The sequence below is a fragment of the Myotis myotis genome, unplaced genomic scaffold, assembly GCF_014108235.1.
Source record: "Myotis myotis isolate mMyoMyo1 unplaced genomic scaffold, mMyoMyo1.p scaffold_m19_p_10, whole genome shotgun sequence".
NCBI classification, from domain to species: domain Eukaryota; kingdom Metazoa; phylum Chordata; class Mammalia; order Chiroptera; family Vespertilionidae; genus Myotis; species Myotis myotis.
Genome location: NW_023416314.1, coordinates 16289750 through 16307927, shown reverse-complemented (window position 1 = coordinate 16307927; position 18178 = coordinate 16289750). Strand labels below are relative to the sequence as shown.

The 18178-nt window shown below is 39.0% G+C and overlaps 1 protein-coding gene across 1 annotated transcript; it reads left to right on the top strand.

Annotated features, from left to right (window-relative positions):
* The first annotated feature begins 1315 nt into the window (after positions 1 to 1315).
* On the top strand, positions 1316 to 18178 carry LOC118664472 (baculoviral IAP repeat-containing protein 3-like). Its single transcript, XM_036324585.1, has 9 exons — positions 1316 to 1471; positions 5043 to 8158; positions 8245 to 8344; positions 9858 to 9936; positions 11220 to 11268; positions 12849 to 13091; positions 16833 to 17087; positions 17349 to 17390; positions 17505 to 18178. The coding sequence occupies exons 2-9, from the start codon at positions 7309 to 7311 to the stop codon at positions 17696 to 17698; spliced, it is 1812 nt and encodes a 603-aa protein (XP_036180478.1). The 5' UTR covers positions 1316 to 1471; positions 5043 to 7308; the 3' UTR covers positions 17699 to 18178.

Below are 18178 nucleotides of genomic sequence, written 5' to 3'. Positions count from 1 at the left end.
GCGGACTGAAGGGTCCCAGATTCAACTCCGGTAGGGGCATGTGCCTGGGTTGCAGGCATATCCCCAGTGGGAGATGTTCCTGAGGCGGCTGATCGATGTTTCTCTCATCGATGTTTCTAACTCTCTATCTCTCTCCCTTCCTCTCTGTAAAAAAAAAATTTTTTTTAATTATTAAAGATGAACTGAGATGTTAATTATTGAAGTGGTGGCGGTAGATATCAAATGTCTATGGTATTTGTAGTCCATTGAATACGTGTAAGAAAGATCTGGATCAATTTTATTCTAAAATACCTATGTCTACATTTTGTAGTTGCTTAGCAATTATGACAACTTTTATGTTTTAATATCAACTTAAAAATGTTCCAGGGAAATAGAGTTTTTCAAAATACTTCTGGTGGGTACATGATCAAAAGCGTACAAGGACCACACAATGTTTCCATCATCTCAAAGGTGGCTCAAAGGTGGATTGAAATCCCTACATCTTCATAGACCAACTTAATCTTTCTGATAAAATTCCAACTGGAACTAACGAGCTGACCCTAGCTGCGGAATGAAATGGGCGTCCCTCTTAATAACTTCACGAACTGCATTGTGGTTCTGCTTCTGTTTCCTGATCACCTTTGATCTCCTGGAAGACAGGAACATCAGGTGCGCTCTCCCAGGGCATGAGCTCTTCCTGGCACACAGTGTCCTAGAAAAAGTTGCGTCAACCTCCTGCCTGGACAAGGGAGATGGAGAAAAACATGGCAGCGCAGTGGGACTCGGACTTCAAGTTTCCCGGAGAATATCACCTTCACTTAGAGATGCCCCTGGTGCGCCCAAAGGTGGCCTTTTTTTTTAGACAACTCTACCCCAGGTATAAAAACAACCAACCAACCAACCAAAAAAAGTTTCAACGCAGGAAACTAATACGGTGATCTCAGTCTTTAAAAGAGTAAAAATAAACTGAAAAGGAGAATCGTGCGACCTTTTTGCATGCCACTGCATTTCCATCCATGCCTTACTTTCTCAATCAGAACAAAAAGTTAAAAAATGATCATGAAGGTTTCACAATTTTTTTTTCTTTTTTTAAATAGACATGCGAGATGGACCTTTTCCAGTCAGGCTGACCAATGATCACCTCCTCTCCACGGGTGATCAATATTTCCTCTGACCCACGAACCACGAAGCAAAGGCTCTTTCAGTAAATGCCCCGCGAATACGCTAAGGTTAAGAAATAGGCGTGCTTTTAGGTCATGGAAATCCCCGCGCCGGGGGAAGTCTGTGGTTACCGCCCTGGAGTTCCCCTAAGTCCTGCAGGAAAGCACCCGCCGCTGGGGGGCGTGGAGAGCGCGCCGCGCGGCCGGCGGTGGGCGTGGAGGGCGGGGAGCATTAAAAGCCCGCGGGGGACCCGGCCCGCACGGAACCTCCGGCCGACAGGTGTCCCCGAGAAGATCCCAGGTTTCGCCGCGCACCTCGGCCTGGGCAGCAGGTGGGTGATGAGGGCTGCAGCGAGGCTGTGCTGCGCATGTGCATGAACGCTCTTCCCATCCCCCCCCCCCCCCCCCCGCCAGCCACCCCCTCCCCGCTCCCCGGGTTGGGGACGCGGGGTTGCTCCGCTTAGAGGCGCGCGGGGCCGCGGAGGTGGCCGAGGGCCAGCGGGGCGGCGCGTTTCTCGAACACCGCTGCAGGGCCCGGAGGTCCGCTCCAGGTGGGCGGGCCAGGGACGAGCCAAGGAGTGAGTCCCCGCGGGCCGGCCGTCTTTCCCTTCGCTGCCCACCCCCGGGAGGCGCTGGGCGCGGGCCGCAGGTTCCTGGGCGCGAGGGGTGCCGGCGCCCGCGCTGCCGCCCTCACCCGCGCTCACTTTCCGCCCGCCTCCCGCCGGTGCCCCGCTCTGTTGTACTTGTGGGGCGAGCCAGCGGACTGGGGAAGCGTTGCCGTTTGGTTTACTTTGCTCGCCAAGAGGTATCCCCAGGTCTCTGAGTATATACGCCAGACAAGCCCCAGAGCAGAGCCCGAAGCAGAGCTTTGCATCGTGAGGTCGGAGTAAAATATTTAATGACTAAATGGAGGAATGTTCCCAGGCGGTGGCAGGCAGCCGATGTTGGATAGTTTTCCTGGTGATCAGTATGGAAATTCTGCAGTGCTCTTAATTTTAGTGGCATTTGCCTTATGCTAGCAATAGTATTAACTTAGTTTGCTGTTATTCATTGCTAACCTTAGGTGTTGCTGATACCCAGTACTATATGCTAGCACCTCCTCTGAAGACTTTACAGGTGTCCCCACCATCTTAAGCAGCAATTACCATCATTAGCTCTGTTGACACGGAGGAAGCTCAGGCTCAGGGAGGTTTACTTGCCCAAGGTTACACACCTGGTGGGGTGAAACTGAATGGTATTGGAAACCCAAGATGTTTGACTCCAAAGCCTGGCATTGAACCATCACTGTGCAGACTTTTGTGGTCATTAATATAACATTGATATCCTTCATACTATGCAAATGAGGGTATTGTGGTTAGGGGGGGACTCGGTCATGTTTGCTAACATTCATTTCTTCAACAAAAAGTCTTAGTGTCTGCATTATATGCCAGGCTGGGTGGACATTGTGGTTGGGAGAGCTGGTACAAAGTTGAAACATAGTTCTGATTTGAAGGAGCTCATAGTTTCGGGAGAGGCAGCAAAAAAAAAAAAAAAAAAAAAAAAAAAGGCTAATATATCCTACACTGTCGGAGATATGGACACACTGAGTGCCCAAGAGCGGGGAGACCGCCAGCAGCCCCAGGCTCAGAGAGGTTGCTCACGGGAAATGACAAGAGTAAAAAGAGAAGAGGTTGGGGACTTGAGCCAAACCGAGAAGGAAAGAGGAAATCCAATAGAGTGGTATCAGAATCCAAGGGAACAGAGTATTTTAAGAGGAAGTGGGCTCCAGGGTAAAACACAGTTTCCATTGGTTTTGGCAAAGAAGCTGGTTTTATTAGTTTTAAGTGGTGCTGGCTAAAGCTAATTATAGTGGGAGACCTTAACCAGAGACACTTGTTCAATTCACTTGGCTGTGAAAAGGTGAGTTAACAGGATAGTTGCTAGAGTGGAAAGTGGGGGTTGAAAGAGGATTTTTTGGTTTGTTTTTATTTGAAAGCTGGGACAGACTTAAGCATGCTTGTTATATTGAAGGGAAAGAGCCAGTAGAGAGTGGGAGTTGAACAAATGAGGGGGATGAGGCTAAGAGCAAGATTTCTGAGGCGGAGGGTCGGGGGGGGGGGGGCATGTCAAGGGGCAAGCCTTGTTATCTGAGGTAGCAAGTAGGTCGTGACCATAGAAGGCAGAGCTACCTACTGAAAGCAAGATGGAGAGCAGTGGAGGAGAAATGTGAGAACGTTGAAGGTTTAGGAGAGTTGCGCAGGGCAGTGGGATAGGAGCTGACCAGGGGTAAGTAGAATTGCTAGGAATGGTGACAGGCCAGCCACGGTGGTGCCTGAAGTCATGCTGGGTCCCAGTCTGCAAGGCTGCAGATCTTCCCCAGTAGCATTTTGGAAGTCTAGGTGTTGGAAATGGTTAAGACAGTTTGAACTGATCCAGGGTTGGCATCTTGGCATGTTTGTGTGTATATATTGTAATTTTCCATAAACATATGCCTTCTTTCCACACCAAAGCTTCTTTAGGTAAGGTCTGGGTAAGGCAGGGGTAGGGGACTTTTTTTTCTGCCAAGGGCCATTTGGATAACATCATTCACAGGCCATACAAAATCATCAATTTAAAAATTAGCCACTATATCTGATCAAACATTTAATTAACTCACCCCCAATGCCTTGGCAGGGTCAGACCCAACGATTTCAAGGGCCTTAGCCCATGGGCCAGATGTTCCCCACCCCTCGTGTAAGGGATTTGCGGTCTCAAACACATAGGGGCCAGGCAAGTGGTATAAATGAACAAAACTGTGGGTATCTCTTTTAAACAAAAACACATATGTAAACATGAAGGAATGTTCTTCCTTTCCACAAGAAATATGGTATTCTCATTTTTCTCTAAACATGTGTTCCTCTTTGTCGCCCTTTCATTGTGTTACTTTTGATAGATACAGTTGCACTTTCCTCATAATTCTACTATAAGAAATCAGTAGAGCCAGCTCAGTGACAAATAGCATCTGACAGTCAGTCGCCATACCAAGGAGTGAACGTACGGCACCAAACCGGAGAGCACGTGCCCTCTCCTCAAGGTGCAGTCCTGCTCAGAGCTGGCTGGCTGTTGCCATGCAGGAATGTAGACCCCATGTGGCCAGATCTTCTCATTTTTCTAACATTCTAAACTAGGGAATGTTATGGGAAGTCTCTTACTTTTAGAAAATGTTGGTAATTAACTAAAACATTTAAAAATACTGTGGTCCTACCCAGGCCAGTGTGGCTCAGTTGGTTGAGCATTGTCCCGTAAAGGTTGCTGGTCCAATTCCTGGTCAGGGCACGTGCCCAGGTTGCCAGTTTGATCCTCAGTTGAGGTGTGGGTGGGAGGCAACTGATCGATGTTTCACTGTCACATTGATGTTTCTCTCTCTCTAATCATTAAAAAGATATAAAAAATTAAAAAATAAAAATACTGTGGTCCAAAAATGTACTTATTTAGAAAACTGGTGACATTCAAATAAGGCTTACAGATTAACTAACAACATTGTATCAATGCTAATTTCCTGGTTCCTATAATTGTACTATGGTTATGTAAGATGTTACCTTTGGGGAAGTTGAGTACACAGTATGTGGGAACTGTTATTTTTGTAAGGTTTCTCTAAATATAAGTTAATTTTAAAATAAAAAAGTTTAAAAATTAGTAAAATATTATAGTTAATTCTGTATAAGCCAAACATAATACCTCTACTGGCTCCCCGTTTGAGCTCTCTGGTTTTTGTCTGGGATTTCTTGGCCTCTGCCATGTGTACTACAGCAACTTGTACACAGTGGACAATCAGTAAATACTAGTGCTCTATTTTGGGGAAAATATTTTTTAAAAATATAATTGTATTACTTCTATGAATTATTTGACTTTTAAAACTCTCTCTCTCTCTCTCTTTTTAAACAGGTTTTACAAAGGAAGCAAACTGTTTTACTTCTTTTAGATTTTTTCCATTTTTTTTCTGTAACTCAAAACAGCTCATCATGGAGACCTAAAATCCTTAAAGGGACTTAGTCTAATCTCTGGGAGGTAGTTTTGTGCATGAATAAACAAATTAAGTAGTTAATTAGAGTTTGTGGCATCCAAAAAATGTTATCATTTTAAAAATATGATCTAGTTATGTGAGGTATAACTATAAAGTAATATTGAGTTTTTTTAATTTGACTGTGGAGAAGTGCTTTTACTTGGGACGCATTGTTGAAGTACTCTTCAAAACTGGCTGAGCAATCTGGCTGCTGTGTAGAATAGAAAAAAAATACCTATGTTTGTTAAAGATTTAGAAATGAATGACAGTTATCTAGAACAAAGAGTTAATATTCAACCCTCTGTTAAATTAGAGAAATATGCAAGCAAGACCTTTGACATGTTTAAAGACTTCTACAATGACAAAGAAATGTCAAGAACAAAACTTTTTGATAAGTACAAGAAATTTAGACAAAGGAGGAAAGATGAACTTGATGATTGGTGAATAAATTATCTAACCATTAATAAGACTATTGGTATTTTAGTTTGTTCAAATGGGCTGTTATCTCTGAGATTGATAAGAATAAGAATGATGGCTAGATGGTTACATTTTGATAAAGGAACCTTATTCAGAAGTAAAATTTACACAGAGACAATAATAAGCCCCAAGAAGGTGTTATAACAATGTGTAAAATTTTTGACCAGTGAAAAACTAAAATTAGATACAATAACTCACCTTTGAGATATGTTTTTTTTGTGTGTGTGCTGCCACCTGGAAATAAAGCATTAAAGTCTGCAGTGGAAAATCCCAGTATAAAAACAAAAACAAAAACAAAAACAAAAGAAAGAAAAGAAAGATCCCAACAGGAAACCATGCTTACAAATCACTGCTAGAAAAACCATGATGATTTGTTTATTGGTGATGCTCATATTATTGATGCAGAACCTATTCACTCGTAGCTAGTCATAATTGAGATATTCTGAGTTTTTCGGTCTCTGCTGTTCAAAAGGAGTGGATATGACAAAGTAAATTTATTATTAGTTTGTCTTGATAAATTCCAGTTCAAGGTATGCTATCTGTGGAATATTTTCTGACCACGCCATATTTGTATTTGGCTATCCATCTTAGCCTATAGACTTGGCACTTTTGGTTGTCTTAAAACTAAATCCACTATCAGAGTAGAAGATTTGATGTTGGCTCTCAACAGCATGAAGCTGAATTTAGGAGACCCATTGAGCAAATAAAATAGAATGTCTAATTTGCCAAGTAAGATCTAATGGTATCGCTATTGCAAAGCAACCAGGTTCCTGACTATTTATGAGCGATGATTATTCTTTAATAAATTTTAAAACCATGCCTTAAGATGTATCAGTAATTCTGTTATGACTTAAGCTCTATCTGGAAGAAAAGTTTGGATTGCTTTGTTCTCCTTATTAAAATGATTGTAGGAAGAAAAATTACTTAATCTGAGCAAGATTTGGGATATACTATATGTCATTGAATCTAAGATGTCATCAGTTCTAAGGTATACCATAATTTTATGTACCTCTAATAAATAAAAATGCTGCTAATTAAAATATGATATGGCATTAATTTTAAGATACCTCTCTATAACAGATATTAAAACATGCATCTTAGAATCAGTGAGCTATGGTATGCATTCTTTTTCTCTTATGCTTTCTACTGCCCCCCCCCCCCACCAAATTTCACAATCTAAATAAAGCAAAACAAACATAGTTAGAATATTTATTTTCTGTAGAGCACTTAGCAAGCATAACTTTCCACCACGGGAGCAAGCTAGCTGTGTGAGTCAGACGTTTTACCGTTAGGCTGGCTGGACGTCACTGAAGCGTTCTTCTAGTGCACTGACCTGCCTGGGGAAGTGCCCGACACGAAATGGCATCTTGCTGACCCAAAGCTCTCTACACTGACGAAGGCTTTGCATTTTCATCACAAGGTACTATAGGGCGTCATGCTTACACTGTATGCTCATACAAAGGTGCTGTTATGCATAATTGTTCCTTAAGATGTGTCAATGCAGGATTTTGATCTCGCTGTGCTGAAACCCTGAAGACAGAGGAGAAAAAAGAACAAAATATTTCCGTTCTAGGTGTTCAACCTAGAACTAAAACTAGAAAAATCAAAGCCATGCACAAAACTACCTCCCTAGAGAAAGGCTAGTCCCTTTTCCTCCCCATCCATTTCTTTATGAACCTCGTAGAAAACAGCGAATTCTTATCAAAGCTGATGAAAAGCGCCAACATGTCTGAAATGAAATATGACTTTTCCTGTGAACTATACCGAATGTCTACGTACTCGACTTTCCCCGCTGGTGTTCTTGTGTCCGAAAGGAGTCTTGCTCGCGCTGGTTTTTATTACACGGGTGTGAATGACAAGGTCAAATGCTTCTGCTGTGGCCTGATGCTGGATAACTGGAAACAAGGAGACAAACCGATTGAAAAGCATAAAAAGTTGTACCCTAGCTGTGGCTTTCTTCAGAAACTAAACTCAGGTAACATTTCGGGAGCCACCTCTCTGCTTAATTTGCCTTCTTCGGGAACAAATTCCACACATTCAGTATTTCCAAGTTCGGAAAACAGTGGTTATTTCAGTGGCTCTTATTCCAGCTTCCCCTCAAGTCCTGTGAACTCCGAACCAAATCACGATGTGTCTGCCTTGAGAAGTCCCAACCACAGTATAATGAATACGGAACATGCCAGGTTACTTACTTTCCAGACGTGGCCATTGACCTTCCTGTCGCCAACCGATCTGGCAAAAGCAGGTTTTTACTACATAGGACCTGGAGACAGAGTGGCTTGCTTTGCCTGTGGTGGAAAACTGAGCAACTGGGAACCAAAGGATGATGCTATGTCGGAACACCTGAGACATTTCCCCCACTGCCCGTTTTTAGAAAGTCGGCCTCAAGACACTTCAAGATACAGTGTTTCTAATCTGAGCATGCAGACGCAGGCTGCCCGTTTCAGAACATTCTGTAACTGGCCCTCGAGTGTTGGAGTTCATCCTAAGCAGCTTGCAAGTGCAGGTTTTTATTATATGGGTAAGAAACTTAATCTAAAAAAAATTCAAAATGTTTTATGCATTTCAGTGGGCAAATTATAAATTTTGGTCCAACATCAATTTTAGGTCACAATGATGATGTCAAATGCTTTTGCTGTGATGGTGGACTGAGGTGTTGGGAATCTGGAGATGACCCATGGGTACAACATGCCAAATGGTTTCCAAGGTAATTGTTTTGAAATTCTCTTTGTAAATGTGTGTGATTATTATGAGAAGGGTTATATGTGTTTACCTTGTAGTCAGCCATTAGTTGATTCTTTGTTTCAAACATACATTTGTGAATAAATTTAGGATGCATTGCTTAGAAAAATAATTACTTAAAATATTTTCATGGAAATTTAAGACAAAGAAGAAATAAATTTAGGATTTTCTGTATAATTAGTATATATTTTAATATATGCTCATTATAAAACCAAAATCACATGTTATAAACAAGTACAGAGACAAAAAATTTAAAATGCCCAGAACTCACAACCTAAAGATGGCTACAGCTACCATTTTAGTGAACATCCTCCAAAATCTCTTTACGCATATGTACATATAGGGTGTCCCCCCAAAATGTATACACTTTGAATAATTATAAAAGCAGTGTTTATTAAAACACATTTCATTTTCAAAATTGAGCTATCAACTGTTGAAGTGTTTTGGGACACTCTGTATATAGATAAATGTATATAATTTCTCTACATGAATTATATATTATATATATTGTTTTGAGGCTTTTTTCCAATCAATTTTATATCTTGGACATATTTCCATTCATTCAACATCAATAATATTAATCAACCATCTATTGCCAGGCATTGTTCCGGGCACTTAAAATACTCAGTGGGACAAAACCAAGACTTATGGTTTCATACTGATTTTACATGCTACGTAACTCCTTAATAACGAAGTTATGTAGCATTTGGAAGGTAATGAGTACTATGGGTAAAAAGAAACAGAGCAGAATACCCATCACATCTAGCTTTTTGATCACTGCCTAGCTTTTTATTGTCATGTCTTATACTTTTGATTATTTCAGACTTGTTTACACTCTCCTTTTTTTTTATTAAAATCAGGTGGCTATAATTATATTTTTCATGGTCAAAACTTTTAGTATATTTAATGGTGATTACTAAACTTGATATCCTAACTTCTTTTCATTACATATGCTTTTTTTTAAAATATAAAACTGTATCTCCATTTGCAGCAACATTGTGCTCCCCAAATATTTCAGATTTCAAAAGTTATGAAGGGATAAAGAATACTTTACATAGATGTCTTAAAAAGTGCTGCTTTCTGTGAATATGTAAAAAGAACGGTAAATTTGCTTTGGTAGTGTCATGAATTAATTTTGTACTTAAATTTGACAATGGATGTGTATTATCTAGGAAATATCAAACTTGTGAATATCTGGCTTAATAGAAAATGTTTAGCTTCCTCATTCTTTCTTCTTGTCCCCCTTTGTATAGTTTCATCTTTTAAGCATATAAAGCTAATTTATGAACAGTATTGCCAGTTACAGCCTTCTTGCTTGCATCATCTCGCCTTTGACTGCAGTGTCTCTTAACACTTCTCCTATGCTGCATGATTAGTCAAATGGTTGTATGCATATCTGTGTTAATTTAAAATGTGTAGCAGTCTACAAATGGCCAGATTCAAATAACTCCTCAAACTTAATTTTGTTTGCATTTTAGGTGTGAGTACTTGATACGAGTTAAAGGACAAGAGTTCATCAGTCGCGTTCAAGCCAGTTATCCTCATCTACTTGAACAGGTAGGGGCTTTATTAGTTTTTTAATCGTTGGTTAACCACAGATAAAATATTTTATAATAATTAGAGAGTAGTATTTTACCTCAAAGGCAAGACTTGCTTTAAAAATACATTTTCTGCCCTGGCCAGTGTGCTCAGTGGTTAGAGTGCCCACCCGCCCATCTAAGGGTCTCCAGTTGGATTCCCAGGGAAGGGCATGTACCTAAGTTGCAAGTTTGATCCCTGCCTCCATCGATCGACATCGATATTTCTCTCTCTCTCTCCTTTTCTCCTCCTCTCTCTTCTTCTTTCTTCCCCTATCTCCATCCCGTCCACTCTCTAAAAATAAATGGAAAAGATGTCCTTGGGTAAGAATTACCAAAAAAAAAAAAAAAAGTTTTCTTTTTTACAACACCCAGCATGATTTTAGAGTACTATTTTTAGGATAAAAACAGATTCAGAATTAGAAACCTCCTGAAAAATAATATTTAAGTTATATTTTTCTCTAAGTATTTTTCTAAGGAAGTCGCAATAAAATTTGAGGGGAAAAAAATGGGTGGAGGGGATGGTAGAATTATAATGGTTTACTATATTAATTTTTCTTAAAAAGATTTGAGAAAGAGAATTGTATTCCTCTTTCTAATCTTCCTGGAAAAGCAAATAAGAATTTATATAGCCCAGCCGGCGTGGCTCAGTGGTTGAGCATCGACCTATGAATTAAGACGTCCCGGTTCGAATCCTGGTTCGATTCTCGGTCAGGGCACATGCCCAGGTTGCAGGCTCGATCCCCAGTGTGAGGCATGCGGGAAGCAGCCAGTCAGTGATTCTCTCTCATCATTGATGTTTCTATCTCTCTCTCCCACTCCCTCTCCCTTCCTCTCTGAAATCAACAAAAATATATTTTTAAAAAAGAATTTATATGGTAGTGTTGAGGACCAAACACTTTCTAAGCATAGCAAATGGAACTGATATAGGGTCCAACTTATCCCAAAGGGTGATCCAGGAAATGTCTGATATTTGGGATGAAAGGCAAACAATGATTGTCGTAGATCACTGAAAAGATCTAGCCCTTCTCCTGCCTTAATAAAAATAGGATTTATATGTTAATATATACACACACATACCCAAAGAAATGCTATTAGTTTATGGCTTAGGAAATTACTGCTGAAAATAGTGCTTTTGATATAAAAATTATTTTTCCAATAAACAAGTCAGTAAGTTGAATAAAATAGGCCTCTTGATTTATTTTTGTTGCAATGGACAAGATAAGATTTATATTTTAATTATATACCTTTTCCCCCCTGTAGCTGTTATCTACTTCAGAGAATCCAGAAGATGAAAATGCAGAGTTACCAAGTATGTACAATGATAATAACTGCCACATTTAAATAGAACCACTTGGTACTGTTACGATAGAAATTTGATAATAGTTATAATATACGTATATTTGTGGTATGATTTATAATTTACAGTACATTTTCAAATACATTAAGCTGGTATTTCTCAAACTTTAGGGCATATCATAATTGCCTAAGGAACTTTAAAAAATATTACAGATTTCTAGTCTCCATTTCAAACCTACTGAATTAAATCATAGTTATCTAAGGGCAGGGCTTGAGCATCTGTGGTTTTAACAAACTACATACATCCAGCCTAACCCTTGTTCTCAGACCAGGGTGGGAACAGACGCACTGTAACATTAGCTTGCTCACATATTCTTTCCATGAAATGGAGAGGGTAGAAAATATTATTTATTGTCAAATAGGGACTCCGAGAGGTTAATGATCTGTCCATCACCTTCAACCTAAAAGGTGATAGAGCCTATATTGGAACAAGCACTTCTATTCTACTATCTAGTGTTCAATTAAAGTCAATGAATATTTATTGTGTATCTGCTCTTCTGAGGTTAGGCTAGAGAACAGGATAAACATCACTCCTGTTCTCATGAGCTACTAGGCAAAGGGAGACAGACAAATACATAGATAGGAGAGAGGGATGTGGTGGGAAAGGTTAAGTGTGCTCTGAGAGTGCCTGAGGAAAGATCAGAAAAGGCTTCAGATGAGAGGAAGTATTGGTCTTATCATAGAATCACAGGGAGTTAACCAAGTGACAAAGGGAGGAAAGAATATTCCAGGCAGAAAGACTTCAGTGACAAAAGAGAACAGGCACATTTGAAGAACTGAACAAAACTCCGTATGGCCAGAAGTAGGGCTTGCAAACAGATAAATGAATGAATCAGGTCAGCAGTAATAGTCAGCACTGCAGGCAGAATTTGTGACTTCTGCACTAGAGTACAGACTACAAATGAGGAAATGGTGAGAAATCCATCAGTTTGCAGCCCCTGGGCAAGAGTGTACTGTGCAAATGAACAAGTGTCGAGAGGTGAGGATGAAGAAGTAAACAGGGTCCAGAGATGGTGTGTGACCTTACACTCCACAATCCTAAGGACAGTAGAATTGTTGGTGGAATTCAAGGAGTGTGACACAATCAATTTCTGTTTTTAAAATGTCACCCTGGCTGCAATGTTGAGAATGAACTAGATGGGAGCAATACTGAAAGAGGCCATTGCAGTAATAAAGGTGAGCGATGACAATGGCCTCTTTTGGGAATATGTGGAACATATTTGATTTAGAAAGCTCATTTGTTCATTCAACATGGGAAAAAAGGACCTCTGTTCTGCTGGGGGTGATCCCCAACATTCCATCGCCTTCTCATACTCATAGCTATGCCAGATAATGCATATTTTGTATCTGAATACAATATTCCATATTCTTATTCTAGTGACTGAACGTACTTATCATTATTTTAAATTTAACGAAGTTAATACAAAATAGTACCTTTATGTTTCTTGGGCTTTATGTTTTTGAAATTGTAATAACTTTTAATTAAAAAATACAGATTATCCCAATATGTGTTAAATTCTTTATTCCATATAGTTATTCATTATGGACCTGGAGAAAACCATTCGGAAGATGCAGTCATGATGAATACACCTGTGGTTACAGCTGCCTTGGACATGGGCTTCAGTAGAAGGCTGGTAAAACAGACAGTTCAGAGTAAAATTCTAACAACTGGGGAGAATTATAAAATCGTCAGTGATCTTGTATTAGATTTACTTTATGCTGAAGATGAAATAAGGGAAGAGGAGAAAGAAAGAGCAACTGAGGAAGAAGAATCAGGTACACATATTTGTTAGTACAGTCTCTATTTCCGTAAGAATTTGATGTTGCTGCATATGTTATTGAAAATATACTCACAGTCAATTCAATCAGATTTTTCTTATAATTAGTATTCTGAAAAATTTCTTCACATTAAAATATATTTTAATTGCTTAGTAAATTAAAATGAATATACTTAATGAGATCATATTTTTCCTGCTTTTTCTTAATTTATATTTTTACTAAAGGCCTTGTGCATGAAATTTGTGCATGGTGTGGGGGGAGGGGGGGAGTCCCTCAGCCTGGCCTGCAATGACGCCAGCATCCCTCACCCCGGCCTCTGGCCCAAGGCCCCACCCCTCCCTCTGTGTGGCCGGGGCCGCTCCCCTCCCTTCTCTCTGTGCAGCTGGGCGCGGATGCTGGGCTCGCATTGCCGGGGCGACACTGCCACTATGGGCACCGCCATCTTTGTTGCAGAGTGATGGTTAATTTACATATCTTTTTTTATTAGATAGGATCTGGGTAGTTGATTGTGCATGTAATTCTTGGCATGCTTTTAACCCCAGGCCAGTTGCTTGCTTTAAATTGGGATGGGTTCAGTAACAATTATTAATTTTAATATCGGCATAACAGTATGTTTTAGCCTATGACTATAAATTAATGTACAAATTATGATGAAGTCTCCTACCTGCCTGTACAAGAGCTGAGTTTCCCTTCCTAGTGTCCGTCTAGTATTTAGGGGAGTCCTAAGATAGGTACTGTTTCACATTCTCCCGAGATAACTTACCCATGTCCTTCCATACTAGCTTTGTCTGCTACTCTATTGCCTTTACAATATTGCCTTTTACCAACACTCTTCCTCAGGGCATGTCCGGTCTCAACTGGTTGCTCTCATTGCTCCCATCACTGTGGCCTAGACAAAGAGATGATCTCTCCTTTGGCACTCTTCCCCAAGCACGGACCAGTTCTGAGAGTCCTTTCAACATAGCTAAAAACAGACTGCAGCTTTTAACAAGCTCTTCCTGGAGATTTAGGGCTAACAGAAGAGCACTATGGCACAAATGGCTCATCCTCACAAATCTCTCTTCCTAGCTTTTGGTTTATCTCTGCATAGCTCTGGCCAGTTTACACTAATGACCAGGAAAGCATGTTTTCCCTAATCAAGGCTCAGGTCCCCAAATATCCACTAAGCCCAGAAGGAGAAAAGAGGTTGCCCCTTATTCTTATTCCCAAGGCCACCTGGGATCTAGTTCTTCCCAGGATGATTGACAGTGAAATTGTTTCCTCCATTCCTGAGTAAACCTACTCTTGCCCACTAAGGTGGCTTTGCCTTCTGGCCAACCCAAGCAAACATATCAGACTATAGTAATACAGCATTATTTATTTACCAAAGTGTGAGTTATAGTCTTACACACCAATTCAGCAGCAAAATAGTCCAAGTTCATCTTTGCCCACCCTACACAAGTTCTCTTTTTCATTATGAAGTGAAGATCAGGCTGCAAGTCCTTCCTGTAGTCTTCTCAGTTTGGCTATTGGTCATCAGTGAACAATTGCTCAAAGAAGAGAACATTCATCTCCACAGTTGTTTACAGACTCCATGAGTCTAAAGCCATCCAGCTATAAAATACTCATGTTTCCTCTGAAGAAAATCAACAAAGTCTCCAGCTATAATCCCAATTCAACAATCTATATATATAAAAGGCTAGTAATATGCAAAGTGTCCCTGCGGGAGTTCGACTGGGAGTTCTATCACTTGCTATGATGCGCGCTGACCACCAGGGGGCAGTGCGGAAAGAAGGAAGGCCCCCGCTGGCAGCCAGAAGGCCCCAATCGGCCCTATTCACTGGCCAGGCCTAGGGACCCTACCTGTGCACGAATTTCATGCATTGGGCCTCTAATATACAATAATATGCATTGTCAAAAAAATCCCTTCTCAGGCTCAACATTATATCCACACTACCCACATAGTGTCTGCATTCAAGAAATGTTCTTTGAGTGAGTGAATGAAAATACCTCCATTTAGGTTACTGATTATTTTAAAATTTTCTGAGAACAGTGGGTAATTTCTTGACAGGTGTGTAAATAAAGAGGAAATTAAGGATATTTTTCCAGAATAAGAGAATAAAATGCCTCTAAAGCAGTGGTCCTCAACTTTCTGGCCCTTTAAATACAGTTCCTCATGTTGTGACCCAACTATAAAATTATTTTCATTGCTACTTCATAACTGTAATGTTGCTACTGTTATGAATCGTAATGCAAATATCTGATATGCAGGATGGTCTTAGGCGACCCCTGTGAAAGGGTCGTTCAACCGCCAAAGGGGTCGCGACCCACAGGTTGAGAACTGCTGCTCTAAAGTATTTTCACCTTAGAAGCCAGAATATAGTCTATGACTTTGAAATGAGACTTTTTCATACAGCCACTAGCAATCCAATTTTAGACATCTTAAGAACTTCAGAAAATTGGTTACATTAGGTTAAGTAACATGAAATTAGAAACATTAATCTTAGATGAAAAACTAATATACTTCAACATCAAGTTGTAAATTATATCTTAATTTTTAATATATCACTATTTCTCTAACATAGATAATTTAACAGAATTCATTAAGTTCTAATTCTTCTCCCCCTCTATTACTTTTGTTCCCATTGCTCTTTAAATTACTAAGGCTTGGTTGTTCATTTGTTCAGCCTATATTTTTGGAGCATTGATCTTGTGCCAGATACTGTTCTAGGTTTATTCTCAGAGCTTTTATGTATTCTCAGAGCTTCAATTATCTTGAAAATGTATATCTCTAACCTTGACTTTTTTACTAAACCCTATATTTTATTATTTATTACATTGTTCTATTTTTGTGGCCTTTTACTTGACAAAGTCAGTGCTTCTAAAATCTGGAAATCTCTCCCAAATACTTCTTTAGACAACCTAACTTCTGTTATTAGTTACTTCATAGAAATGGTTTTATGGATCATGGTAAAAGTATATGATAATTATTAAATTTAGAATAAAAGATAATAAAATTTCAGAGCTTCAAAATAGGAAACATTTCACCAATAGATAAAAAAATCTAGATCCCAGAGAATACAGTGATCCTAAATGACAGGAATGTGTCATTGACAAGTAGCATTTAGTTTTCAAAATGCTCTTAACCTTGTTCCCCTTTTACTGCAAAATATTTAGGTAATGGCAACATCATGTCTAATTTAGGAAAATAACTAAAAATTTCATCCTAAAATGGAAATTTAAAGGAATTTTATGCGTAAATGTAATTTAAGAAAAATACTCTATCATTTTAACTATCTTATTTTTTCCCCCCAGTTTGACTAGGTTAGAAATTTCAATTTTATTAGTTTCTAAATTGTATTTTATAGCAGTATTGCCAAATGGTTGAGAGCACAGATTATGATGCCAGACTGCCTTGGTTTGACTTTTGCTAGTTGTGTGCGTCCTCAAGTAATTTACTTGCCACATTGTGCCTCTGTTTTCTCATCTGTTAAATTAAAATACTAGTATCTACCTCAAAGGGCTGTTGTGAAAATGAAATGAGTAAATACACTCTTAGTGCTTACCACAGTGCTCAGTAAGTGTTAGTCCGTAACATTGTTATTAGGCACAGGGGGTTGGGGACCCCCAAACCTAGCAATCACCTTTAATGCCGGATTATGAATTATGGTCATTTTTTTTTTCATTCAGTTATATGTGTAGGTGTGGAAGGAAGTTTGTGAACAGAGATTGAACATGTTTGTGTTCTTTTTCACAAAGATGACCTGTCATATCTCCGGAAGAATAGGATGGCACTTTCTCAACATTTGACTTGTGTGGTTCCAATCCTGGATAGTCTGCTAATGGCCGGAGTGATTCATGAACAAGAACATGATATTATTAGACTGAAGACGCAGACAACTCTGCAAGCAAGAGAACTGATTGATACTATTATAGTAAAAGGAAATTTTGCAGCCACCATATTTAGAAACTCTCTACAAGAAAATGACCCCACGTTATACAAGCGTCTATTTGGTGAGTGCTAGAAAATTACTTTTGAGAACTTTCTAGATCCATTGAAAATATGCTTATTAATAATTGCGATTACTGAAAAAATCCAATCAAATATATAAACTATTAATTGCACAAAAGACTAAAGACTTTTGTTGCCTTGACATGATGACAATTATTTCTAGCATTTGGCTGGAGTCTAAACTGTTACTTTAAAAATATATATTCTGTGACTAAATACTGACCTTACTTGCCCTAGTAATGCTTTTTTCTTTTCCTCCTTAGTGCAACAGGACATAAAGTATGTTCCCACAGAAAATGTTTCAGGTAAAATAGTATTAATTATTTAAGCCAGAAGAAAATATTATTTTTATTTTCTTGGCTTTTCATTGGGAGAGAAGCACCAATTGCCTTTTATTAAAAATTTATTTCTCTTCTTAGACTTACCAATAGAAGAACAATTGAGGAGACTACAAGAAGAAAGAACATGCAAAGTGTGTATGGACAAAGAAGTTTCCATAGTGTTTATCCCGTGCGGCCATCTAGTAGTATGCAAAGATTGTGCCCCTTCCCTAAGAAAATGTCCTATTTGTAGAGGTACAATCAAGGGTACAGTTCGTACATTTCTTTCATGAAGATGATCCAAAATTTTGGCATTATGGGCTAAACGTATTGTAATTTTAACTTTTATATTGCTTTAGTTTCCTTACTTTTTAAATTTATTTACAGCTCAGAAAATTTTGTTTTACACAAGTATAAATATATTTATGTAAACACACAGCTAAACCATATAAACATATTTCAGATAGCAAGAAAATGATATGCTTCTTTTCTTGTGAACAAAAAATAGGGATAGCACTACAAGTACAATACTAAATCAAAATTTCAGCACTATTGAAATTGTAAGTAAAATTTAAGATTTGTTAATTAACCTTTCAGAATTTTAAATATTTTGGAGTTGTATTAAGAACCAAGAACATGGATCCTCTGTCTTTTTTGATAAGTGTCCTATACATGGAAGGTTTGATATTTGTTGAGTGACTTTGTATAGACATGGTGTTTTTGTAAAGAACTATGTGAGAAATGTTTTAATAAAGCAATCAGAATTACTCTTA